The sequence below is a fragment of the Pelophylax lessonae genome, assembly GCF_965119305.1.
Source record: "Pelophylax lessonae genome assembly, chromosome: 2".
Lineage (NCBI taxonomy): Eukaryota > Metazoa > Chordata > Amphibia > Anura > Ranidae > Pelophylax > Pelophylax lessonae.
In genome coordinates, this window is record NC_138769.1 from 705,762,434 (window position 1) to 705,790,106 (window position 27,673).

General features: G+C 46.0%; 1 protein-coding gene across 1 annotated transcript in view; it reads left to right on the plus strand.

Annotated features, from left to right (window-relative positions):
• Positions 1 to 27,673, plus strand: part of ACER3 (alkaline ceramidase 3) — a 117,164-nt gene that overhangs the window by 50,525 nt on the left and 38,966 nt on the right. The window contains exons 2-3 of the mRNA XM_082245917.1: positions 17,159 to 17,269; positions 26,261 to 26,313. Of these exons, the coding sequence (XP_082102043.1) occupies positions 17,159 to 17,269; positions 26,261 to 26,313 (164 nt within the window). The remainder of the gene's footprint in view (positions 1 to 17,158; positions 17,270 to 26,260; positions 26,314 to 27,673) is intronic.

Here is a 27,673-nt window from a genome sequence, read left to right on the forward strand (position 1 = left end):
CTCTTTCTCCTTCGTGGACTCTGAGAGCCATTGGCTCCTGCTACTGTCAATCAAATCCAGTGATTTGTGGGAGAGCAGGTGGCAGGGCGGAGCCGCAGTGCGGCTCAGGATTAAGCCTACATGAGTGCACCCTTAGGTAGCTGCTTGCTATGGGGATACTGAACACTGTGTTTCAATAGATGCAGGCAGTACAGCTCAGGATTAAGCCTACACCAGTGCACCCTTAGCAAGCAGCTTGCTATGGGGGTACTGAATACCGTTTCAATAGATGCGCGCAGTGGGGCTCAGGATTAGGCCTACATGAGAGCACCCTTAGCAAGTGGCTTGCTATCGGGGATACTGTACACTGTGTTTCAATGGATGCAGGCAGTGCGGCTCAGGATTAAGCCTACACAAGTGCACCCTTAGCAAGTGGCTTGCTATGGGGGTACTAAACACTGTTTCAATAGATGCGCTCAGTGCGACTCAGGATTAAGCCTACACGAGTGCACCCTTAGCAAGCATCTTGCTATGGGGACACTGAACACTGTTTCAATAGATGAATGCAGTGCGGCTCAGAATTAAGCCTAGACGAGTGCACCCTTAGCAAGCGGCTTGCTGTGGGGGTACTGAACATTGTGCTTCAATAGATGCAAGCAGTGGGGCTCAGGATTAGGCCTACATGAGTGTACCCTTAGCAAGCGGCTTGCTATGGAGGTACTGAACACTGTGTTTCAATAGATGCACGCAGTGCGGCTCAGGATTAAGCCTACACGAGTGCACCCTTAGCACGCTGTTTGCTATGGGGGTACTGAACTTTGTGTTTCAATAGATGCATGGAGCGTGGCTCAGGATTAAGCCTACACGAGTGCACCCTTAGCAAGCAGCTTGCTATGGGGGTACTGAACACTGTGTTTCAATAGATGCACGCAGTGCGGCTCAGGATTAAGCCTACACGAGTGCACCCTTAGCACGCTGCTTGCTATGGGGGTACTGAACACTGTGTTTCAATAGATGCAGGCAGAGTGGCTCAGGATTAAGCCTACACGAGTGCACCCTTAGCAAGCGGCTTGCTATGGGGGGATACTGTACACTGTGTTTCAATAGATGCAGGCAGTGTGGCTCAGGATTAAGCTTACACAAGTGCACCCTTAGCAAGCGGCTTGCTATGGAGGTACTGAACACTGTGTTTCAATAGATGCACGCAGTGCGGCTCAAGATTAAGCCTACGCGAGTGCACCCTTAGCAAGCAGCTTGCTATGGGGGTACTGAACATTGTGTTTCAATAGATGCACGCAGTGCGACTCAGGATTAAGCCTACATGAATGCACTCTTAGCAAGCGGCTTGCTATTGAGGTACTGAACACTGTGTTTCAATAGATGCACGCAGTGCGGCTCAGGATTAAGCCTACATGAGTGCACCCTTAGCACGCTGCTTGCTATGTGGGTACTGAACATTGTGTTTCAATAGATGCACGCAGTGCGGCTCAGGATTAAGCCTACACGAGTGCACCCTTAGCAAGCGGCTTACTATGGGGGGATACTGTACACTGTGTTTCAATAGATGCAGGCAGCGTGGCTCAGGATTAAGCCTACATGAGTGCACCCTTAGCAAGCGGCTTGCTGTGGGGGTACTGAACACTGTTTCATTAGATGCACGCAGTGCGGCTCGGGATTAATGGGCCATACACACTATAAGATTTTCTGAAGACTTTGTCCTTTAGATTTACCAAAACCATATAATATGAGGTCAAACCTAAACACTTTCAATTTGTCTGCAATCTGGCAGGCCCTTGCACTACATAGAAAAGGTAAATCTGAAGGAAGAAAAGTCTTCAGAAAATCTTATAGTGTGTATGGCCCTTAAGCCTACATGAGTGCACCCTTAGCAAGCTGCTTGCTATGGGGGTACTGAACACTGTGTTGTAATAGATGCAGGCAATGTGGCTCAGGATTAAGCTTCCATGAATGCACCCTTAGCAAGCGGCTGGCTATCTATGAGGGAACTCAGGAGGGGAGAGGTACCAGAAGCCCAGTGAACCCAGAGGGGGAGAATTCGGGCTGCTCTGTGCAATACCATTACACAGAGCAGGTAAGTTTGACATGTTTGTTATTTAAATACAAAATTTACCTTTTACAATTAATTTTATTGTCTATAAATAATTAATGTATTAATTCATGCATCATTTGAGTGTTTGCTGTTGGCTGAAATGTTGGTGGGGTATAGGCAAAACAGCATGACTTCATGACTTCTATGTTTATGCCCCCCCTATTGGTTACTATTGTATGGTGGGGGGTCACTCTGCCGCTAGAGATAGATAGATAGATAGATAGATAGAAGCATTGAGTGCACAGTTATTTGGCAAGTGAGTATTTTGACCAAATCATCATTTTTATGCATACGGCTCCAAGCTGTATAAACTTGAATGCTCATTGGATTTAAGCATATCAGGTGATGTGTATTTGTGTAATGAGGGAGGGTGTGGCCTAATGAGATCAACATTCTATATCAAGGTGTGCAAATGTTTAGGCAGCTTCTTTTCCTCAAATGGGCCAAAAAAGAGGTTTTACGGACTCTGAAAAGTCAATTGTAAAGTATTTCAGAGGGCTGCAGCATTCTCGAAATTGGTAAGCTATTGCGGCGTGATCACAGAATCATCAAACGTTTTATTGCAAATAGTCAACAGGGTCGCAAGAAACGTGTTGAGAAAAAATAAGATGCAAATTAACTGCCAAAGATTTGAGAAGAATCAAATGTGAAGCTACCAGGAGGACATTATTGTCTAGTGCTGTCATATTTCGGAAATGCAACCTACCTGGAATGCCCAGAAGTACAAGGTGTTCAGCGCTCAGAGACATGGCCAAGGTAAGGAAGGCTGAAATGGACCACTGCTGAAAAAGACGTACTATAAGTTAAAACGTCAAGACAGAGCCAAGAAATATCTGAAGGCAGATTTTCAAAGGTTTCATGGACTGATGAGATGAGTGACTCTTGATGGACCAGATGGATGGGCCTGTGGCTGGATTAGTAACGGCACAGTGCTCCACTTTGACTCAGACGCCAACAGGGTGGAGGTGGGGTACTGGTATGGGCTAGTAATATTAATGATGAGCTAGTTGGACCTTTTCGGTTTGAAAATGGACTCAAAATCCATACCCAAACCTACTGCCAGTTTTTTGGAAGACCCTTTCTTCAAGCAGTGGTACAGGAAAAAGTCTGCATCTTTCAAGAAGACCATGATATTTATGCAGTATAATGCTCCAATCGTGTGCATCAAAGTACTCCACTGCGTGGCTAGCCAGTAAAGGCCTTAATGGCTCACGGAGAGATTAAAAGAAAAATAGGCCCATAGTGCATTATCCTTTAAAATCATACAACTTTATTCAAAGCTTATAGGGTATGCACTCACCCAGATACAAGAAAACAAGCAGATATAAAACATCAAAGATGCAGTTCCACAGCGATATGTGGTAGCGATGTTGTTTCCAGTGGATAACCAAAAAGATGGCTGACCTCCGGGGTTTCTGGGTGTGGCGCAATGACGTTCGGCTAGCTCCTCCCAATGCGTTTCGTCATTACGACGTCTTCAAGGGGGCGGAGTGAGCAGGGTCCGGAGTGGAGCAACTAGGGAGCAGCACATGTGGTGTGCAATGTGGGAATGCTGTAGTGGAAGGTGAGTGAGGACTGAAGTGAGGGCTGAGCGGTGGAGGATCAGAAGAGCTGGGGGGCCGGGGCAGGAAAAACTAGCAGATATTTAATGTTGTGAGCAGCATGGGAAAAATAGGGGAGGGGAACTGGGATGGGGGAATCAGCAAACCAGAGGATCAGCAGAGATGAGGGTTTTAAAGAGCTGGGCATTAAAGAGTGGGGGATTAGCAGAGCCGGGGGGGGGGGTTACTACTGAGTGGGGGATCAGCAGAGGGTGGGGGGTTACTACTTAGTGGAGGATCAGGAGAGCAAAGTGTTACTACTGAGCGGGGTATCAGTAGAGCTAATAGTTACTACAGAGTGGGGGATCAGCAGACCTAAGGGTTGCTACTGAGCGGGGGGTCAGTGGAGCTAAGGGTTACTATTAAACGGGGGATCAGCAGAGCGAAGGGTTACTATTGAGCTGGGGTATTCGCAGAGCTATGGGTTACTATTGCACGGGGGGACCAGCAGAGCTAAGGGTTACTATTGAGCGGGGTATCAGCAGAGCTAAGGGTTACTATTGAATGGGGTTCAGCAGAGCTAAGAGTTACCACTGAGCGGGGGGATCAGTGGATCTAAGGGTTACAGTTGCGCGGAGGATCAGCGGATCCAAGGGTTACCGTTACGTGGGGGATCAGTGGAGCTAGGGGTTACTATTGAGCGGGTGATCAGCGGAGCTGGGAGTACTACTGTATGAGGTATCTGCTGAACGAGGGTACTACTGAGCAGGGGATCAGCAGAGTTGGGGGTACTACTAAGCGGGGGATCTGCTGAGCAGGGCTATTACGGAACTTGAGGGTACTACGGAGTCTGGATTCTACTGAGCCCCTTTAAAACAAATAGAAAATTAACATACACCGGGCATTTGATATATTAATTTATAAAAGGCTAGCGCTCAGGATTAAAATAGCTCTTATAATACAATAAAGTGGGCTGCTGCTTGGTATAAGAAAGGGATGTGCCTTAAAAAGTGTAAAATATGAAATTACCCGCGCTGCTCCACAAAACAAATAAATATATATATATATATATATATAATACATACAGTGCTCGTGCTTAACTTAATGTGCACAATAAAAATTGCCAATCAATATACATAAATAATGAACGTGAATGAATAAAATAAATCAATAAATATAAACTGTTGTCTTAATCTTTCAATTAATGATGTGCTCAAAAAACATTGTGCCGTGACAGTCTTTGTGCAAAAATATAAGTTCAAAGTGCTGCGTGCTCATACAAAAAATGCTGGTGCTCTCTGTACACGAGTAGGTGCTCCCCTCTTGGTCCCCCACTCACCAGAAGCCAAATATTACAGCGCTTTCAGAATATCCTTTGAAGATAAATGCCTTATTGGGCGAGCCTTTCAACCGCTTTATAGGTGTATTGTAGATCACAACATCCAGGTGATGCTCAAAAAAGAAAGAGATGCTGGCATCGTGAAGTATGTAAACACTTTATTCGATGCACACAATACAGGTTACACTTACAATTTAGCAGAGGTTCAAACGCCTGAAAATCATCCCACGGGTCGCCACTTCAAATGGCTATACTCACTCCCCGTATCCCCGTTGCCGGAAGTAGGATGCAGACTGGCGTAGTATATATTCGGATGAATAGCTTGACGCGTTTCGCTCCTCACATAGAGCGTTATCAAAAGCCTTCTGGTGAGTGGGGGACCAAGAGGGGAGCACCTACTCGTGTACAGAGAGCACCAGCATTTTTTGTATGAGCACGCAGCACTTTGAACTTATATTTTTGCACAAAGACTGTCACGGCACAATGTTTTTTGAGCACATCATTAATTGAAAGATTAAGACAACAGTTTATATTTATTGATTTATTTTATTCATTCACGTTCATTATTTATGTATATTGATTGGCAATTTTTATTGTGCACATTAAGTTAAGCACGAGCACTGTATGTATTATATATTTATTTGTTTTGTGGAGCAGCGCGGGTAATTTCATATTTTACATTTGATATATTAAGCCCTCGTTCCCACCAATGGGATTTGACAGTTCAAAATTGCATTACAAGTCCCACCCTTCTTTTTGGCAATGGAACTATTCAAATCGTTGCATCTCAAGTCATAGCGACTTTGAAGAAGATTCCTCTACTACTTTTCTGCGACTTGCATAGACTTCTGTTAAATGAAGTCCCAAGCCGCAGTTAAATCAGGGATTCAAATTGCACTGATCTGCGGCTTTGAAATCGCGCTGAAGTAGCCCAATTTCAAAGCCACACTGGTGTGAATCGCCGAAGCATCAAAAATGCATGTTGAAGCGATAGAGCCCTTAGGGATGTAGTGCGCTCGCATTTTTGAAAAGGAACGGATAGGAACTGACAGAATTTGTAAGCTGTCGTTGCTGACTTGGTTCTCAAGTGGTGGGAATTCCAGGCTTGGGTGGACTGACCTTTCTACATGCAGCATAAAGTCCTCTAGAAATGTCTAATCTATGATCTGCCATGCTTTTCCAGCTGTTTATCATGTATCTGCTATAGGAATATTGCTCCTGGTCACAGGTAACGTGACTGGCTATAACATTGCAGCACGCCTTCCCCGTAGAGCTCTCCTGTGAATAATGGTTTGTTTAGCAGGATGGAGTGCTGTGTTTGCGGCCAGCGATGCGAGTAATGCGATCGATGTGACATTGTGCACTCAAGTGTAAAGCTGCTGTTATAATTTTACACCCTGTAGGACCTGCTGTTACTGTTACCTGTACAGGAGGAGAGCAGATTGCTGAATAGGTTTTACCCCGAGGGCCACGTTCAGGCTTGCAAACTTTCCGAAATAGAAAACTGGACATATTTTACTATCAGGACTTCCATCAATGCATTTATTATATTTTAAGTTTAGTGGTGACTAGGCAAAAACTGGAACATGGGGGGGGGAGTGCTTTCCTCCTACACCCCAATGACAATTTGGTGGCACCTTTCCCTTTTCTGGGAGTTCCTGCTTAGCCCAGTGACTTATGTCCCTTGTACAGCAATGTCTGCTTAGCCTGGAGGCACCTTTCTCAGGGATTCAGCTTGATCCACAGGCACTTTTCCCAGGGATTCAGCTTGACCCACAAGCACCTTTCTCAGGGGTTCAGCTTGACCCACAGGCACTTTGCCAGGGGTTTGGCTTTACCTGCAGGCGCCTTTCTCAGGGGTTTGGCTTGACCTGCAAGCGCCTTTCCCAGGGGTTTTGCTTTGCCCGCAGGCACCTTTCCCGGGGGTTGGGCTTTGCCAGCAGGCGCCTTTCCCGGTGGTTGGGCTTGGCCCGCAGGCGCCTTTTGCCGGGGGTTGGGCTTGGCCCGCAGGCGCCTTTGCCGGGGGTCGGGCTTGGCCCGCAGACGCTTTTGCTGGGGGTCGGGCTTGGCCCGCAGACGCCTTTGCCGGGGGTCGGGCTTGTCCCGCAGACGCCTTTGCCGGGGGTCGGGCTTGTCCCGCAGACGCCTTTGCCAGGGGTCGGGCTTGTCCCGCAGACGCCTTTGCCAGGGGTCGGGCTTGTCCCGCAGACGCCTTTGCCAGGGGTCGGGCTTGTCCCGCAGACGCCTTTGCCAGGGGTCGGGCTTGGCCCGCAGACGCCTTTGCCAGGGGTCGGGCTTGGCCCGCAGACGCCTTTGCCAGGGGTCGGGCTTGGCCCGCAGACGCCTTTGCCAGGGGTCGGGCTTGGCCCGCAGACGCCTTTGCCAGGGGTCGGGCTTGGCCCGCAGACGCCTTTGCCAGGGGTCGGGCTTGGCCCGCAGACGCCTTTGCCAGGGGTCGGGCTTGGCCCGCAGACGCCTTTGCCAGGGGTCGGGCTTGGCCCGCAGACGCCTTTGCCAGGGGTCGGGCTTGGCCCGCAGACGCCTTTGCCAGGGGTCGGGCTTGGCCCGCAGACGCCTTTCCCAGGGGTCGGGCTTGGCCCGCAGACGCCTTTACCCAGGGGTCGGGCTTGGCCCGCAGACGCCTTTCCCAGGGGAAACCTGGAGACCTCTTTTACCTTGTCTGTGTTCCTGCTTGGCTTGGAGGCTTCATTCCCTTATCCGAGAGCCCCCACTTAACCTGGAGGCTACTTTTCTTTGTCAAGCAGTCCCTGCTTGGCCTGAGGTTTGTTTCCCAGAAGTTGCAGCTTGGCTTGAAGGTGCCTTTTTTCGTGTCTAGGTCTCCCTTCTCGTGTCCAGAACTTTGGACTCATCTAGAGGCTCCTTATCCTGTCAAGGATTTCCTGCTTGGCTTGGAGGCTCTATGCGTTGTTCAGGAGTCCCTGTCTTGCCTGGAAGCTCCTTTCTCTTGTCCTGGAGTTCCAGCTTGGTTTTGAAGCTCTGTTTCCTCGTCTAGGAGTTCTTGCTTGGCACGGAGGCTCTTTTCCTATTGCAATGCGTTTTTCACATTAAACGTGACTCAGCGCATCAAAAATGCTACCGTGAGTGCATTTTTGACGCGTTTTCTAAGCATTTTAGTGTGGGGGGGGGGGGGTTGCATCTTCTTTTTTTTTTTTTTTTTTTAACCGCACCAAACCTACACTAAAAAAATGCAGCAAGAAAGATTTTGCTAAACGCAGCGAACCCACAACAGATCAGTGTGTTCAGATATAATTATATGGTCAGTTTTTTTCTTTTTAAGTGGAAGAAAACCGAATCCGTGTGAAAGAAGCCTAAGCGTTGCAGGAAAGTACTATTTAAAAAAAAAAAAAAAATTGTAATGTTTTTTGCTATTTTATACATGCAACTTTATTTTTAAGGAAGAAGTTGACACTATAGTTCCACTTTGACACATGGTTTTGCTGCTTGTGCAGTCCTGGCTGCTGGCTCCTCTTCGTCACGCAGTTTAATTCAAGGGACAATACATATTTAGTCCGACAACTAATTAGCTCAGCCATTATCTTTCAATAAACTTTAATTACAATTGTAAAACCTGATTAAAAAGGAGACGGATTTAATGAGTTTTATTGGCTCTCATCCTCCAGTTATACAGCCTTGTATCTCCGTTATTGCAGTTTATGGCGTGGCTCGCGTTTGACTTTGCAGCAGTGTATAAAAAAGTTTTACTCTGTGGATGGAAACTTTCCAAGCAATGCCTGCATGCAAAGAGGATTTCTGAGATCGAAGTCCCGGGAACAAAACCATGTGGTCACCTACCAAGGAAAGGACTTGGAACCCCAGAACATGGAGACTGTATTTTGTAACTCCAGATTCTGGGCTGATGGTGGCAACTCTGGGAATTTAGTGAGTGGGGCTGGAAGAGAACTCTTGGCGCTTTTCCACTGCATGGAACCGTACCGGTTCGGCACGCTTTTGTGCTTTTCCACTGCGGTACCGCATGGTATAGGGTCGGAACGGTTCGGTACAGTACGGTATAGGTTTGCTTTTCCACTGCATGGAACCGAACGGTACGGTACGGCTCTGAAAAAACAGTACCTACTCGATTGTGGTTCCAACAGGTACCAAACTGGTACCATATCCCACAATCCTTTGCATGCAGTCACTACTAGCCACTGATTGGTCAGAGAATCACACCCACCCCGTTGTTATCCCACCCACTTAACTTTAGTACTACTTTAGTGGAAAAGCAAACCTATACCATACCGTACCGAACCGTTCCGACACTATACCATGCGGTACCAGCAGTGGAAAAGCAAACCGGGCCAAGCAGGGCCGAGTAGAGCCGAGCCGGTACTAGCCGGTACTTGCAGTGGAAAAGTGCCAATAGTGAGCTGCAATGTAAAATTTCAACCAGAGTGGATCTCTAAAGCATAAAGCAAATCACAGGTTTGAAAAATCCACACGCAGCATTCAACATTATATAGAAACCATGTTTCTATGTGCCGAAAATGCACGTGTACCTTGGGAGAGATTGATTATATCTAAACCCAAGAACAAAAATGTAATGTATTGCAGCTTACCAGTCTATAGAGGTGGTGACTTCATTCATTTTTCTTTTTTTCCAGGCTAAGAATGTTTTCAGCAACTACAGGCCCAGAGCAGCCTCGTTTCCACTGAGCGGTACGGTTCGGTTCAGTACGGTACGCAATTTTTGCCGTTTCCATTGTCAAAAGTTGTGAATGGTACCCTAATTCCGAACCGTACCGTACCACTTTTTTGGGACTTTTTGGGACACGGTGGAGTTACACTGTTGAGGTACTGTTGAGCTGAGGTTCGCTTGGCGGTGGAAGTGCAAGCCTGATCAAGGTGTACCGAACCGTACTGCTCAGTGGAAACGAGGCATTAGCCACCTCACAGTCCCCAGTGGAGCAGGGCAAGGGAGTGTAACAGAAACCTATGGACCATAGAACCAAAAAGGGAGCCCCCCGGCCTACACCTAACCCCTGTGGCTGGTCTGAGGGGTAAAGGCCAGGACAGGAACTGTCGGTGCTCTTGGCCTTTCTCCTTGCACAGAATTCCTTAAAAAAAAAAAAAAAAAAGTCCTGCTTCAGAGGAAGCACAAATTCTGGAGGATCTGCCTTTTAACCACTTGCCGACCGCCCCACACAGATTTACTGCAGCAGAGCGGCTCGGCTGTGCGTAGATCTACGCGATTATGTGCACATAGATTCAGCGACACGCGCGCGCCGCTAGAGCCGCACTCCCCCTGTGATTAGACACAGCGGGAGTCAGACCGCGGGAGGAGCGGGCTTGATTGCCGCCGGCCTCCCGCGATCTTTGGCTAGAATGACAGCAGAGCCGCCTGTTTATGTAAACAAAGCAGGTGGCTCTTATGTAGCAGAATACAAATTGGCCTAAAATGATAAAAAAAAAAGAGATTTTTTTTTTATTTTTTTATTGGGAATGTTTTATAGCAGAAAGTAAAAAATATTGTTTTTTTTTTTTTCAAAATTGTCGCTCTTTTTTTTTTGTTTATAGCACAAAATCTAAAAACCGCAGAGGTGATCAAATACCACCAAAAGAAAGCTCTGTTTGTGGAAAAAAAGGACATCAATTGGATTTGGGTACAGCGTTGCACGACCGCGCAATTGTCAGTTAAAGCAGCGCAGTGCAGAATCACAATATATATATATATATATATATATATATATATATATATATATATAGAGAGAGAGAGATGGATATATTATATTCTATATATATATATATATATATATATATATTCTAGATATATTATATTCTATCTATCTTTAAAATAAGGATTTTGAGAATAGTGATCTTCATTCTAAGCAAAAAAAATCATGATTCTCATTTTTGCCAGAATCGTGAAGCTCTAGTAGGTGATATCACTGCAATCATCAGGAGCAGGAGAACATGTTTTGGGTTGTTCTTTGGTGGTACATTATGGTAGTAGCAAGAAATATAAAGTTACATTTTAAACAAATTTATTTATTTATTTATTTATTTTTACTATTTTTGGCCAGATAATCATTACCATTTACCACCAAATGAAAGCCCAATTTGTCCTGAAATAAACGCGGTATATGGATGCACATAGTAGTTGTGATGATATGTATGGGTTAGGCTATTTTCCAATAAAAAAAAATTAAATTCTCTTGAGGCTTTCAGATTTCTTAAACTTCGTGAGCAAAGCGAAAACTTTTTTTTGCTTACAATGGCTCACTGCCTGTTTTTCATGTCAGCTTGACATTTTTACCTTCTTAGCTGCGTGTTCGGTCACATCACTTTAATGTTTTGTCTTCTAAAAAGGGAAGACAGAGGGGAATGGAGACGTCTTTGTAGTTGTCAGAGCCGGCATGGGTTCAGTAAAGGCCAGCACACGTATTCCTCCCGCTCCGTCTCCCTATGTGTGACATTATTATTCTTCAGGTCCTCTTCATAGGGGAATCTATAAGAGGCGGATCTGTCATGTTTATACCGTGCGCGGTGATTGATGGCGGAGCTGAGTGTTCCTGCGATTTAATTGCACGCTCCGTCCATGGTGAGACGGGGACGGGATTTAGCGCTGTGCTCGGGTAGAGTGTACCGGGGGCGCAGCTCTTCTCTTGTTTGACTTGTCAAAAAATAATCCTGAAGCATATTATTAGTGAGGACAGATTTTCACTTATAATTGCCCAAAAGTACTTTTTGACTAAACTTTCACATTTCTGCCTGCTGTTCCATGTTTTGATTACTGTATTCGATATCCAGATTTGTATATGGTCCTCTCTGTCTTGGGGTTTAGGCTGCTTTCACACCACTCCAGCACAAAAACGCATGTGTTTTCTGGGTGCCTTTTACCCAGTATGCACCTGTAAAACCTGGACATGTGACTCAAAAAATGCATCAAAAACGCAACACAGGTAAGTTTTATGACCTGTTTTCTATTCATCTCAGTGGGGACCTGCGTTTTGGTGCAGTTTTCCAAAACTGCATCAAAGATGCAGTATGATGGACTTCTAAATACCCTTTTTAACCACTTACCGCAAAGGTACCGTTGTTTGGAGCCGGCGGTCGGCTTTCCGGCGGTAACGACCGATGCGGCTCGGGAGCTGCTCGATCATTACCCCGGGGAGCCGGCCGCCTTCCACGGCTCTGCCCGGGTCTCCCGTCCCACCGGGTAACCCGAGCAACCAGCTGGCGTGTCCACCGGTTGGATGGAGTCCCGATCTAAGCCAGGTGCAGCTTTGTTCGGGTCTCCGATGACGTAACCTGGAGGCGGCGTCCATGACGTCACATCCGGGCTACTTGGCTGCTAAAGGCGGCAGATTAAAAAAGTGAGTGTATTCAAAAATGCAGTTTTCGGCGTTTTGAATGCATGGAAGTGTAGTGGAGGGGTTTGGGGTCTTTTAAGCCCCATACACACACGCAGATCGTCGTCATACAAATGTTCGTCTTTTCTCCCCGGGATGTCGGTGTCTGTTGAAAAGTGCAAAGACAGCACAAGGACAGCACAAGAATTTTGTGCGCAGACTTCAGCTGACTGCAGAAGTGATGTCATGTAATGGTTAACTTTCCCTGTGTTTTTTATTTTCTGAGCATGCCCAGTCTTGCAAATCTGCGGTCTGTCGGCTGATTTCTGTACTGACAGGCAAACAATCGTCCGTTCTGGTGTCCGCAGACAAAAATTTTCATGTTTGCAAGAAAGACTCTTGTCCGCAGATTGTGTGCAGACAGCTGTCGGAGGCACCATACTAACACGCATACAATCGGCAGATCTTTCGTCCGCCGACGTTTGTATGACGACAATCTGCGTGTGTGTATGGGGCTTAAGACCCTCGATCCCTCCATAAAGAGTACCTGTTACTGCATATTGCTGTCACAAGGGATGTTTACATTGCCTGTGACAGCAATAAAAGTGATCAGATTTTTTATTTTTTTTGTTAAAATTAAATAAATAAAAAAATAAATAGGAAAACATTTTTTAAAAATTTAGCTGCCCCCATCGCACACAAAAGAAAACATATATGGAAGTCGAGCCGCGAATGAAATCGCTGTTCAAACCACACGTGAGGTATCGCCACGATAAACTGGTAACCGTTAAAAAATTTTAAAGCATCGCCTATGGAGATTTCTATTGACCGTAGTTTGTCACCATTCCACTAGTGTGCGCAATTTTAAACCGTAACATGTTGGGTATCTATTTACTCGGCGTGACATCATCTTTCACAATATACAAAAAAAAAAAAACGGGCTAACTTTACTGTTTAGTTTTTTTTTTTTTTAATGCAGTGAAATGTGATTTTTCGTAATTTTTCCAAAAAAATGACGTTTGAAAGACCGCTGCACAAATACCGCGTGACAAAAAATATTGCAATGACCGCCATTTTATTCTCCAGAGTCTTTGCTAAAAAAAATACATGTGTTTAGGGGTTTTAAAGAGGAAGTAAACCCTCCTCTGACACTTTTACCTATAGGCAAGCCTATGATAAGGCTTACCTATAGGTGCTGTAAATATCTCCTAAACATGCACCGTTTAGGAGATATTTACCTTACATGCAGCCAGTGATGTCACTGGCGCATGTGCTCTGAAGGAACGGCCGCTGGTGCCGTTTCTTCAGAGATCCGTGCCGTGACTGTCGGCTCCCGCGTGGGAGTGACGTCACCGCGGCTCCGGCCAATCAGTTGGCCGGATGCCGCGATCCCGGAAGACGGGCGACTAGACATGTCGCCCGTCATAGAGGTGAGCGGACGGCACGGCGGGGGCTCGTTCTAAGGTATTTCATAATGAGCTAGTATGCGATGCATACTAGCTCATTATGTGTTTCTCTTTCAGCTTGTAAAAAAAAAAAAAAAAAATTAACTGAGTTTACAACCTCTTTAAGTAATTTTCTAGCAAAAAATACAGATTTTAACAAAAAGTGTCAGAAATAGGCCTGGGGCTTAAGTGGTTAAGGTTTAATGTTGATAAATGTAAAGTTATGCACTTGGGGGCTAAGAATATGCATGCATCATACATACTAGGGGGAGTAGAACTGGGGGAATCCATAGCGGAGAAGGATCTGGGTGTTCTAGTAGATCATAAGCTTAATAATAGCATGCAATGCCAAGCTGCGATTTCCAAAGCAAGCAAAGTCCTTTCTTGTATTAACAGAGGCATGGACTCCAGAGAGAGAGAGATGTAATTGTGCCCCTGTACAAATCATTAGTAAGACCTCATCTGGAATATGCAGTTCAGTTTTGGTCACCAGTTCTTAAAAAGGATATTGGGGAACTGGAGAAAGTACAGAGAAGAGCAACCAAATTGATAAGAGGCATGGAGGACCTCAGCTATGAGGAAAGATTGGAGGAACTGAATTCTCTCTTGAGAAGAGGAGATTAAGGGGGGATATGATTACCTTGTATAAATACATAAGGGGTCCATATAGTGATCTTGGTGTTGAGTTGTTCACTTAAAGGTCATCACAGAATCTTTACTTCTAGAGGAAAACAGATTTCACCTCCAAATATGGAAAGGTTTCTTCACCGTAAGAGCTGTGAAAATGTGGAATAGACTCCCTCCAGAGGTGGTTCTGGCCAGCTCAGTAGATTGCTTTAAAAAAGGCCTGGATTCTTTCCTGGGTGTACATAATATAAGTGGGTACTAATATTTAAAGGTAAAGTTGATCCAGGGAATATCCGATTGCCTCTCGGGGGATCAGGAAGGAATTTTTTCCCCTACTGTAGTAAATTGGATCATGCTTTGTTGGGGTTTATTTTCGCCTTCCTCTGGATCAACAGCGGGTATAGGATTGTGTATAAAGGATTGTATGGTTGGGTTTTCAATACTGTTTTTTTTTGGTTGAACCGGATGGACTTGTGTCTTTTTTTCAACCTGACTAACTATGTAACCCTGTACACACAGCGCAGTGGTGAGAAGAGTCCTGTAGGCTTTAAGAGCCGGTTCACACTGGGGCGACCTGTCAGGCGACCTGGTCGCCTGACAGGTCGCCGTAGGTCGCCTGCCGTAGAGAAGCTGTGGACCTGTTCTAATAGGAGCGACACAAGTCGCTCCGACTTAGAAAAAGGGTCCGGAGCTTCTTTGGGGCGACCTGGAGCGACCTGCATTGACTTCAATTATATGAAGTCCGTGCCGGTCGCGGTGCGAGCTGCGTGCCGCGACTTCACAGGTCGCCCGGCAAAGTCGGCTCGCCCCAGTGTGAACGGGGTCTAAAGGCTTTGCATTTTGTTGCATTTTTCGCACAGGAAAAACGCAGTGAAAATTCATCCTTATAAAAAGCAGCTTCGTTTTTCTTGCTTAAAGAGTAACTCCACTTTTGTTGAGAAAAAAACATTTCCCTCTGGGTGATCTCTGTACATTAGACTATTCAACACACATTACACAGATATGGTCTCCTGCCGTCACCAATAGAAAACCACGTCCGTACCTGTATGCAGATATGAAAAGCAGTCCGGATTTAGGACACCGACTTCACAAGCACCTGTGTAATGCATGCCGGGAGCATCCACCTGCAGATCAGCCACAAAGTCATAATAGTCAAATTCTGTACCGGAGATATGGAAATGTGTGCCCAGTGCTTACCCCTCTTCCTGCTGGCAGTTCAGACTTCTGTGTTCTATGTCAGCGAGCATTTTGGGTTAAAGCGAACCTTGCAATACAATGCCCACGTATGCTGTCCGGGGACCTCCCCCTTTATATTGATCTGATGTTAGTAGATGTAAAATTTACCATTCAATTTAAAAAGTATGTGTGTGTATTTATATGTATGTATGTATGTGTGTGTATATATATATATATATAATTTCCCTTCAGATTTTCTTATCGTGTGTACGGCCTTTAGTTTGTGACTTTCAAAGTTACTTTGTACAGTCTTCTCACTGGGGGGGGGGGGGGGGGACTAAGGAAATGCTTCCTCCTGCCTGCAGCAATAATGAGCCTAGACAAAGTCACTGAATCTGAACCTCAAAAATGATTTGAGTTGGAATTTTTTCTGAAGAATGATATTGTGTTGCTGAAAATTGTGAAATGTCAGGAATTTACTCATCCGGATTAGAACTGTAACGGTAATAAAAGGTCCACTTTATATACATTTGTAAGATTATTTACATTAGGCTGGTTACATGTATTTGTATCTGAAAATGAAACCCAAATCTTTCTATTCCCATGGGAGGGATGAAGGGGGGGGGGGGGGGGGGGGTGACATGAGCATTTTGTGATCTCTTGCAGAGTTTCTATGTTAGATGTGTTGGATACGTTGGAGGTGTTGGATACGTTGGAGGTGTTGGATATGTTAGACGTGTTGGATATGTTGGACGTGTTGGATATGTTGGACGTGTTGGATACGTTGGAGGTGTTGGATACGTTGGAGGTGTTGGATATGTTAGACGTGTTGGATATGTTGGACGTGTTGGATACGTTGGACGTTTTGGATACGTTGGACGTTTTGGATACGTTGGACGTGTTGGATATGTTGGACGTGTTGGATATGTTGGACGTGTTGGATATGTTGGACGTGTTGGTTGTGTTGGACGTGTTGGTTGTGTTGGACGTGTTGGTTGTGTTGGACGTGTTGGTTGTGTTGGACGTGTTGGATATGTTGGACGTGTTGGATATGTTGGACGTGTTGGTTGTGTTGGACGTGTTGGTTGTGTTGGACGTGTTGGTTGTGTTGGACGTGTTGGATATGTTGGACGTGTTGGATATGTTGGACGTGTTGGATATGTTGGACGTGTTGGATATGTTGGACGTGTTGTATGGTGGACGTGTTGTACGGGTGGACGTGTTGTACGGGTGGACGTGTTGTACGGGTGGACGTGTTGTACGGGTGGACGTGTTGTACGGGTGGACGTGTTGGGTACGGGTGGACGTGTTGGGTACGGGTGGACGTGTTGGGTACGGGTGGACGTGTTGGGTACGGGTGGACGTGTTGGGTACGGGTGGACGTGTTGGGTACGGGTGGACGTGTTGGGTACTGGTGGATGTGTTGGGTACTGGTGGACGTGTTGGGTACGGGTGGATGTGTTGTACGGGTGGACGTGTTGGGTACTGGTGGACGTGTTGGGTACTGGTGGACGTGTTGGGTACTGGTGGACGTGTTGTACGGGTGGACGTGTTGTACGGGTGGACGTGTTGGATACGGTGGATGTGTTGTATGTCTGGAGTAATAATCCTCCTCTCCATATCTCTTTCAGGGAACACCGTCAGTAACCTGATCATGATTATCCCTCCGTTATATGGAGCAGTGCGGACCATGAAGGACGGTCTGGAAACCAGATACTTAGTTGCCTATCTGGGATTAGCAGGTGAGCAATCTCTTTATTCTGCAAAATAAAAGTGTATCTAAACCCAAACATAGAAATGTAATATACACTCACCGGCCACTTTATTAGGTACACCTTGCTAATACCGGGTTGGACCCCCTTTTGCCTTCAGAACTGCCTTCATTCTTCATGGAATAGATTCAACAAGGTGTTGGAAACATTCCTCAGAGATTATTGTCCATAGTGACATGATAGCATCACTCAGTTGCTGCAGATTTGTCAGCTGCACATCCATGATGAGAATCTCCCGTTCCAACACATCCCAAAGGTTCTCTATTGGATGAGATGTGGTGAGTGTGGAGGTCATTGGAGTACAGTGACCTCATTTCCATGTTGAAGAAACCAGTAGTGAGATGATTTGAGCTTTGTGACATGGTGCATTATCCTGCTGGAAGGAGCCATCAGAAGATGGGGACACTGTAGTCATAAAGGGATGGACATGGTCAGCATCAATACTCAGGTAGGCCGTGGGGTTTAAATGCTCATTTGGTAGTAAGGGGTCCAAAGTGTGCCAAGAAAATATCCCCCACACCATTACACCACCCCCACCAGCCTGAACCGGTGATCCAAGGCAGGATGGATCCATGCTTTCATGTTATTTACACCAAATTCTGACCCTACCATCTGAATGTCGCAGCTGAGTCTCATCAGACCAAGCAACGTTTTTTTCAATCTTCTATTGTCCAATTTTGGTGATCCTGTGCGAATTGTAGCCTTAGTTACCTGTTCTTAGCTGACAGGAGTGGCACCCGGTGTGGTCTTCTGTAGCCTATCTGCTTCAAGGCTCAATGTGTTGTGCATTCAGAGATGGCATTCTGTATACCTTGGTTGTAACGAGTGGTTATTTGAGGTACTGTTGCCTTTCTATCATCTGTCTTCCCACTCTCCTCTGACCTCTGACATCAACAAGGCATTTTCCGCCACACAACTGCCGCTCACTGGATATTTTCTTTTTTTCTGCCCATTCTCTGTAAACCCGAGAGATGGTTGTGTGTGAAATTCCCAGTAGATCAGCAGTTTTTTTAAATACTCAGATCAGCCCGTCTGACACCAACAACCATGTCACATTCAAAATCACTTAAATCCCATTTCTTCCCCATTCTGATGCTCTGTTTGAACTTCAGCAAGTCATCTTCACCACATCTAGATGGCTTAATGCATTGCGTTGCTGCCATGTGATTGGCTGATTAGCAATTTGTGTTACCAAGCAATTGAAAAAGAGGCCTTATAAGTGGTATTAATACGAAAAGCAATCATTTTATTATATTGCAGCTTAGCAATTCTTGGATGTGAATCGTCCATAACGCAGTGCCGAATCGCAAAAAATAGCTTGGTCATTAACCACTTACCGATCGCCCGCCGCAGTTTTACGTCGGTCTTTGACGCTAAATACCGGGGTTATGGCAGCAGATAGGTGCTATAACCCTGGTATTTTTGAAAACAGCGGGCGATCGGCTTTCAGATAAGGGTGCCGCGAGATCACACTTACAGTGCGGCAGAAGAGGTGCCCCCCTCCCGCCATGTCCCAGCCGTTTTCCCTTCTTACCAGACCCGCCGGCAGCGGGGAAAACTATTCGTTCCTGGATCCTCTGAGACAGGAAGTCGAGTGAGGGCAAGATGGCCCCCACTCGACTCTATGGTCTTGGAGGACCGGAGCAACATCAAATGTCATTGCCTAGCAACCGGTTTTAAGGGCCACTTTTATTTTTTTTAAATAAGTGTAGTTGTGAGGTCTGAGGTCACAATAAAAAAGTCCTGCCATGCCTATTTCTATTACAAGGGATGTTTACATTCCTTGTAATAGGAATAAAAATGATCAATTTTTTTTTTTTTTTTTAAGCTGTGTAAAAATAAAAAATAATAAATAAAATAAATAGGGAAAAAAAAAAAAATTAAAGCGCCCTGTCCCCGTTAGCTCGCGCGCAGAAGCAAGCTTATACGCAAGTCCTGCCCACATATGTAAACAGTGTTCAAACCACACACGTGAGGTATCGCCGCAATCGTTTGAGCGAGGGCAATAATTTGAGCTCTAGACCTCCTCTGTAACTCTAAACTGGTAACCTGTAGAAATTTTTAAAATGTCGCCTATGGGGATTTTAAGTACCAAAGTTTGTCGCCATTCCGCGAGCATGCGCAATTTTGAAGCATGACATGTTGGGTATCTATTTACTCGGCGTAACATTATCTTTCACATTATGGAAAATAATTGGGCTAACTTTACTGTTTTGTTATTTTTTTTATTCACAAAATTGAATTTTTTTTCCAAAAAATTGCGTTTGGAAGACCGCTGCACAAATACGGTGTGATAAAAAAATATTTCCATGATCTCCGTTTTATTCTCTAGGGTCTCTGCTAAAAAAAATATATATATACTGTTTGGGGGTTCTAAGTAGTTTTCTAGCAAAAAAAAACCTGATTTTAGCTTGTAAACACCAAATGTCAAAAATAGGCCCTGTCTTAAAGTGGTTAAGGGGGCAAATCCTTCCGGTCCAGAACTGGTTAATGTAATCCACTATGGTGTTGCGGATCGGGGGTGTAATCACCCCGGTTCTACCCGTGATTCTGAATCGCAGGACCCCCCTGCGATCCCTGTTATTTTCAATAGCACTTTTGCCGTGATTGTCACCTGACAAATTGCTGCAAAAACGCGCAAACAGAATCGCAGGACACTTGTCGCCCAAAAGAAGTTCTGCAACTTCCTTTGGGCCACAGTCGTCCTGTGATTTTACCGCGATTCGTCAGACGACAATCGCGACAAAGTCGCGCCACAATTTGAGTGCCATTGAAAAATAACAGGAATGGCAAGGGCGTCTTGCGATTTGTGGCAATTGGGATTTGCGGGCAGAATCTGGGCAAAGGAACCCCAAGGAACATCTGTGCATCCCTAAATGGGCAAACCCAAACCCCCACATCGGTGAACAAGGCCTTTGAGATCAATAAGCAGGGCCTGACTCTATGGGTTGATAGAAATATTAGGAGTTTAAATAAGGCTACGTTCACATGTTAGCGTATCGGATCGCGGGCAGAACACAGCGATTCTGCCCGCGATCCGGAAATCATTGCAAATCGCGGGACGCCTGTGCGTTGCCGTTGATTTGCAACGGCACCCCAAACGCTGTGCGATGTTGCCGCGATTTTCGCCTGCCGAATTGCGGGTTGCATGACGCCCAAAAAAGCTACAAGAGCTTCTTTGGGGCGTCATGCGACCCGCGATTTTGTTTGCGCGATGTTACCGCGATTCGGCAGGTGGAAATCACGGCAACATCTCACAGCGTTTGGGGTGCCGTTGCAAATCAACGGCAGCGCACAGGCGTCCCGCGATTTGCAATGATTTCCGGATCGCGGGCAGCATCGCGGTGTTTTGCCCGCGATCCGATACGCTACCATGTGAATGTAGCCTTAATAATCCTAAACGGGTTTAAGCACTATTTATAACTGCAGGGAGCACAGCACTCTCTCATAAGTGTGAGTTAAATAAATAAATCACTAGTGCCGCACAATTAAAGTGCTTCCAGTGTATAAAAGAAATAAATGCATAGATGATCGTGAACCAATCACTGGCAGCGGGGAGGGCCGGCCGCGGTGTGCCTGGATGTGACTGGCCAGCAGCAGCAATAACAGCCGGGAGATAACAAACCAATCACAGGCAGCGGAAGCGTCACTGGAGGGCGGGCCGGCCGCATGAACGTGATGACGCGGAAGGGGGCGGTAACCGTTTTGGTTACCGCACCCCCGCATCATCACGTTCATGCGGCCGGCCCGCCCTCCAGTGACGCTTCCGCTGCCTGTGATTGGTTTGTTATCTCCCGGCTGTTATTGCTGCTGCTGGCCAGTCACAGGGTCTCCAGGCAAACCGCGGCCGGCCCTCCCCGCTGCCAGTGATTGATTCACGATCATCTCCTCGGCTGCTGCTGGCCAGTGACTGACAGTAGGGCAAACTGCTGACCCGGAAGGACACCTACCTGTGATGTCCGCAGCCTCTGACCACCTCCTGTATCATGTCCGCAGTCTCTGACCACCTCCTGTATCATGTCCGCAGCCTCTGACCACCTCCTGTATCATGTCTGCAGTCTCTGACCTTCTCTTGTATCATGTCTGCAGTCTGACCACCTCCTGTATCATGTCTGCAGTCTCTTACCACCTCCTGTATCATGTCTGCAGTCTCTTACCACCTCCTGTATCATGTCTGCAGTCTCTGACCACCTCCTGCATCATGTCTGCAGTCTCTGACCACCTCCTGTATCATGTCCGCAGCCTCTGACCTTCTCCTGTATCATGTCCGCTAAATGTACAGTGTGTGTCGTAAAACGTTTGACATTTCGAACATGGGAGAGGCAGCGCTGTCTAGCCACGCTAAAGGTGCAAAGCACCAGTCTGCAGCTGTGTGCTTGACAGCTTCCAATCCGATCGCTGGCTTTTTCACCCGTGCGCCTGAAGTGACATCGGCTCCCAGCTGCGGCAGCGGTGCTTCCATCTCATCCACTGTAAAACAAGGGACCATTTTGAGTCACGCTGTATCCAGAAACGAAACCCTAACTGCAGAGGTACTGTACACAACAAAGATTGTCATTTATTTTAGTAAAAATATCCTGGGTGTGACATAGATTTTCTTCTTATTTAACATGTATACATAGACATTTCATGAAACATTAGGTCATGAATATTTACGTGAAGTCATGGAAAAGTCATGGAATTTTATTGGTGAAAATGTGTATGAACCCTGTCAGCTTCAGTGACCAAGCAATTAAGCCCGGTCTAATGTGCTGTATACCCTTTTCGGGTCATTCTAATGTGGATGGATTCCCCTTTGATCGATCAGTGTGCCAAAAGAAGAAAAATCTCCAATAGTGATTACATCTTTTAAAACTCCACTTTATTAAAAATCAAGGATGCACTCATATAATCAAGGTGCTACAGTGCACCAAACTTTAACTACTTGCTGCCCGCCCTATAGCAGCTTGACGGCGGCAAAGTGGTTGCACTATCCTAACTGGCCGTCATATGACGTCCAGCAGGATAGAGCGGCGATCGGTGCTGCGGCTTTCCTCAGTTCATGCCTGACAGGCACGAGTAGAGGAGAGCCGATCTGCGGCTCTCCTGACGGGGGGTCTGTGCTGGTAATCAGAGCATTGATTACCAGTGCAGACCCTTGGGGGGTGCCACTAGAGCCACCAGGGGATGCCCACCCATGGCCACCAGGGGATGCCCACCCATGACCACCAGGCGATGGCCACCAGGGGATGCCCACCCATGGCCACCAGGGGATGCCCACCCATGGCCACCAGGGGATGCCCACCCATGACCACTAGGCGATGCCCACCCATGGCCACCAGGGGATGCCCACCTATGGCCACCAGGGATGGCAATCGGGGCTCAGGGACCCTTTCAGTGCCCTCCCCATCAGAGCTGCCCATGATTGCCATCTATCAGTGCTGCCCACCAGTGCCCATTATTGCCCATCAGTTTATCCTATCAGTGCCCACCAATGCAGCATATCAGTGCTACCTATCAGTGCCCACCAATGCAGCATATCAGTGCTACCTATCAGTGCCCACCAATGCTGCATATCAGTGCTACCTATCAGTGCCCACCAATGCTGCATATCGGTGCCACATATTAGTGCCACCCCATCAGTGCCTCCTCATCAGTGCCTGTCAGTGCAGCCTCATCAGTGCAGGAAAAAACGTATCTATTTACAAAATTTTATAACCTAAACTAAAAACTTTTTTTTTTTTTTTTTTCAAACTTTTCAGTCTTTTTTTTATTTGTGTAACAAAAAAAAAAAGGCCTTGCGGTGATCAAATACCACCAAAATAAAAACTCTATTTGTGGGGGAAAAGTTACTTAAATGTGGTGTAGGTACAGTGTTGCATGACCGCGCAATTGTTATTCAAAATGCAACAGCGCTAAAAGCTGAAAATTGGCCTGGGCAGGAAGGGGGTGAAAGTGCCCGGTATTGAAGTGGGTAAAAGCCTTCCACATTTATTCACTGGAAGCACTTTAATTGCACAGCACTAGTGATTTATTGATTTTAAATATTAGGAGTTGTTACAGTACTTGGGGATACGTCTTGATGATGAATTACCTCGAGTGGTGATTGTAGCGGGCGTGAACTTCTAGAAATGCGGGGGAGGGTGTGAGGTAGTGGAAATCGGCGTATGTGCGTACAAATATCTACTAGCATTAAATCTCCCCGTTTGGGAACCAGTTTTTCTGGAAGATCTCAAAGCACAAAAAAAAAATCTACTTCCACACAGTTATGGTAAGCAAATATTTTCCGTTACACTCATAGGAAGCATTCAACAATTGGGTGCAACCTGTTCTATAAATAAAAGGTGGCATTCTGATCTTCTTATCTGGTTGACTCAATGAGAACAGCTATATGAATTCTTGTTATATGACACTTGCCTGCAGTTATGTGTCCTGAAAGGATGTACACAAAGATGCATGCCGAGCAAAGAAAGCAGATTTGAGGTTTCCAGTTGCTAAAGAAGAAAAACATCCTTGGCATTCCTTTGGACCCGCATCTAGCGAGAGGATGCTGGGTATGCAATCTCTGATAGAATTATGAATACAATAAACTCTGGGTCTGCAGCTGGCTATATCAGAGAGGAACTGGTAGGACTCTTGATCCTGGCACAGCCATTATAGGACCGCAAAATCATCATAAACAGTAAAAGGGTTGTATACTTGATGAGCTGGGATATATTAAAGCAGAACTCCAGCAAAAAAAAAAAAAAAAGATGAATAGGATGATCAAGAAAACAGCTTTTGCTGTAATATTGCCCCTTATCTACTGTAGAGCAGCCCCTATCCTTTTTATTTTGCCTCTAGATGTCCTTATTCTGATGAACAGCATAATTCAACCCACCGAATGAAGCTTCCCTGAAGAAGTCCACGCCACCAGGTGGACGATACGCGTTGGTGTGTGTGCCCTGCATCCCCCAGCTTCATTCTGGCACCCCCCCCCCCCCCCCCCCCACCGCCATTATGTTTGATTAGTGTGCGAAGCCCTCCATTTTTGGAGCATTTTTGGAGCCTTGCTTCCGCCCACTGATGCAGCTGTATCACTCAGGAATTGGTCCATGTTCACAATACCCTGCCTGACCCACAAGGGCCTATATCAGAAGGAAATGCATGTAAGGAATCCCCTTGCAGCACACGTTGGAACCAAGGTGACCCTTTTGATATGTCTCAAGGGCCATTACATATAACTCACCATCTGATACTCTGTATGGTTGATTTAGGGATTCTTCGCATGACCGTTTTTTTTTTTTGCATTTAAATTGTATTTATTCTTGGGCAATATGACAGGAGCAGAAGTCCATGAAGTGTCTGTACAGCTAGTGAGCAGCTGACATCACTCAGGTTACCTGCTACCTGCCGGAGCCAGACCTTTACATGTGCATATTTTTCTGTCTAACCTAATTTACTGTATTTTGATGGTGCATATTTGCTTGGATTCAGGTGCATTTTAAAAGGCAATGTTGTCATTTTTACCCTATATACGTAGTCTGTTGTAGCTTCAATGTGTGCTTTTCACTTTTTTTGTTATAATAAAGTTGTTTGGATATACCGCATTGAGCCGGCTCCCCTTCCTCCGCATATAAAACTTCTTTGTTGGGGTTCTTTCCCGTTTTTTGTCTAGCCTTGATTTACGTTCTGGAGTTTGAAGGGGAGGGCACAACCAGTATGGTTTGTCGGTCATCCATGTCTTACTAAAAGCAACATTTTCAATAACCTGATCAGGAGATACTACCCACTTTTCTGATTTGTATCCATCTTTATGTAGAGTAACAATTATTTTTTCAAATCCTCAGAGAGTTCTTTGCCATGAGGTGCCATGAGTGAGAGTGATAACACCAAATTTAACACACCTGCTCCCCATTTACACCTGAGACCTTGTAACACTAATGAGTCACCGGGGAGGGAAAATGGCTAATTGGGCCCAATTTGGACATTTTCACCATTTTCAGGGGTGTACTCACTTTTGTTGCCAGCGGTTTAGACATTATTGGCTGTGTGTTGAGTTATTTTGAGGGGACAGCAAATGTACACTGTTATACAAGCTGTACACTCACTACTTTACATTGTAGCAAAGTGTCATTTCTTCAGTGTTGTCACATGAAAAGATATAATAAAATATTTACAAAAATGTGAGGGGTGTACTCACTTTTGTGGAGTACTGTACATAAGTATTCACAGCCTTTGCTCAATACATTGTTGAAGCTCCTTTGGCACCAATTACAGCCTCAAGCCTTTTTGAGTATGACGCTACAAGCTTGGCACACCTATTTATGCGCAGTTTTTCCCATTAGCCTTTGCAGGACCTCTCAAGCTCCATCAGGTTGGATGGGAAGCGTCAGTGCACAACCATTTTCTGATCTTTTCAGAGATGTTCAATCAGTTTTTAAGTCTTGGGATCTGGCTGGGCCACTGAAAGCCATTCACAGATAGCCACTCCTTTGTTATCTTGGCTGTGTGATTAAGGTTGTTGTCCTGTTGGAAGATGAACCTTTGCCCCAGTCTGAGGTCCATAGTGCTCTGGAGCAGGTTTTCATCAAGGATGTCTCTGTACATTGCTACAATCCTCTTTCCCTCGATCCTGAGTAATCTCCCAGCTTGCTATTGGGGGCACTCGCTGTAGAGGAGGAGCCAGGAGCGCCAGTGGAACCCCAGACCCCAATTGCTTTTCCTCGATTAAAGTAATCCGCTTTCTCAGGAGTAGATTAGGGTCGATAATGAAAAAGGATTAAAACTTACTGTATGTGTCTAGGGGGGCTGATTAGGGCTGATGCTATCACCCAATCAGTGAGAAGACGGACACTAACAAAACCAGACAGAATGTTAGACCTTTTTGTCCGCCATGGACTTTATATGTTTGATATGGCACTGTATTCACAGCATTGTATTACTGGATTCCCTAACCATCCCTTCTGTGTGCTAATTCCTCTTTCTTGTTTTTAATTTCAGCTGTGGGAATGGGATCCTGGTGCTTCCACATGACGCTGCAATACGAAATGCAGGTAACATTTAAAGGAAACTGATGGTATTGATTGCCATCTGTCACAACGTTGAAGGTTTCCATGCTTGATGATGCCGGGGCCTCTATCATGATCCCCATTACTTATAGTGCTGCTCTAAATGCCAGTGGTTCTGCTCTGGTGATCCACTAGGTCTGGGTGCCGGCATCTCTAGTGCTCATCCAAGCCCACTATGTAATACTAAGTTTAGAGATGCTGCACTCCTAACAGCCCATGTACAAGGTAAGGATGGAAAGCAGCCTCAGCTTGGGCTCCTCTTGGGTCTTGCCACTGACATATTTCACCCTGCCCATGGAGCTTAGACGTAGAGCCCTGATGACTAAGACTATACCCTAAGCCTTTTGGCAAGGCGAAACGTGTCAGTGGTCGTGACCTGGGAGGAGCCTAGACTGAGGCCACTTTCTGTCCTTGCCTAGTACATGGGCTGTTAGTGCGGTGTCTCTGCTGCATTTGGTATTACACTGGGAGTGGGAAGGAGGGGCTGTAGCTATCCCGTAGGAACGCCAACAAATTGGGCTTCTGCCTGGGGTGGAGTTACAGCCAGCTTAAAGTGGTAGTAAACCCACTTTCATCTTTTACTTACAGCTAAGCCTGTAATAAAGCTTACCTGTAAATACTGAAAACATCTCCTAAGCTTGCACGGTTTAGGAGATATTCAGAGTGTATGCAGCCGGTGACCTCACCAGGGCATGCGCTCTGAAGGTCTGGCATACCGTGCCGGACCTTCAGAGCCCGTGCCGTAAACGGTAGCTCCTGCGCATATGCGCGGGGGTGACATCATCATGCTCTTGGCAACTCATGTAGTCAGAGACTGTGATCCTGGAAGCAAGACTGAGTGAAGATGGAAGCTCTCTCAGTGGTGACAGCGCGACGCTGGAGGGCTTCATTTTTAAGGTAAATGCCTCATAATGTGCTAATATGTGATGCATACTAGCACATTATGACATTGTCTTGCAGGGGATTTTTTTAACTTTTAATAAACAGCCACTCACCTGTCCCATGATCCAGCGGTGGGCTTACCCCAGCCATTTTTCTCCATGTGTCCTTCCTCGGCAGCGCTGGCATATTTACCATGGGCACCCGGCTGTAACTGCTTGTGGCTTCACAGCCAGGTGCCCACTGTGCGAGCAGCGCTGCGCTCTGTGACAGGTACCGCAGTCTTCTGGGACCTGTCATGTCTTATAAGACTGTGGGAGGAAGGGGGAAAGAACTTCTGCTTCCGATTGCCTAAGGCGATCAGAGCGGGAGTGGTAGTGGGTACCTGTGAAAATTAGGCTCCCACACCCTTTTTGGCAGAAAGGTTTTACATAAATAAAAGCTGATCATTGTAAGCAACCCTGCC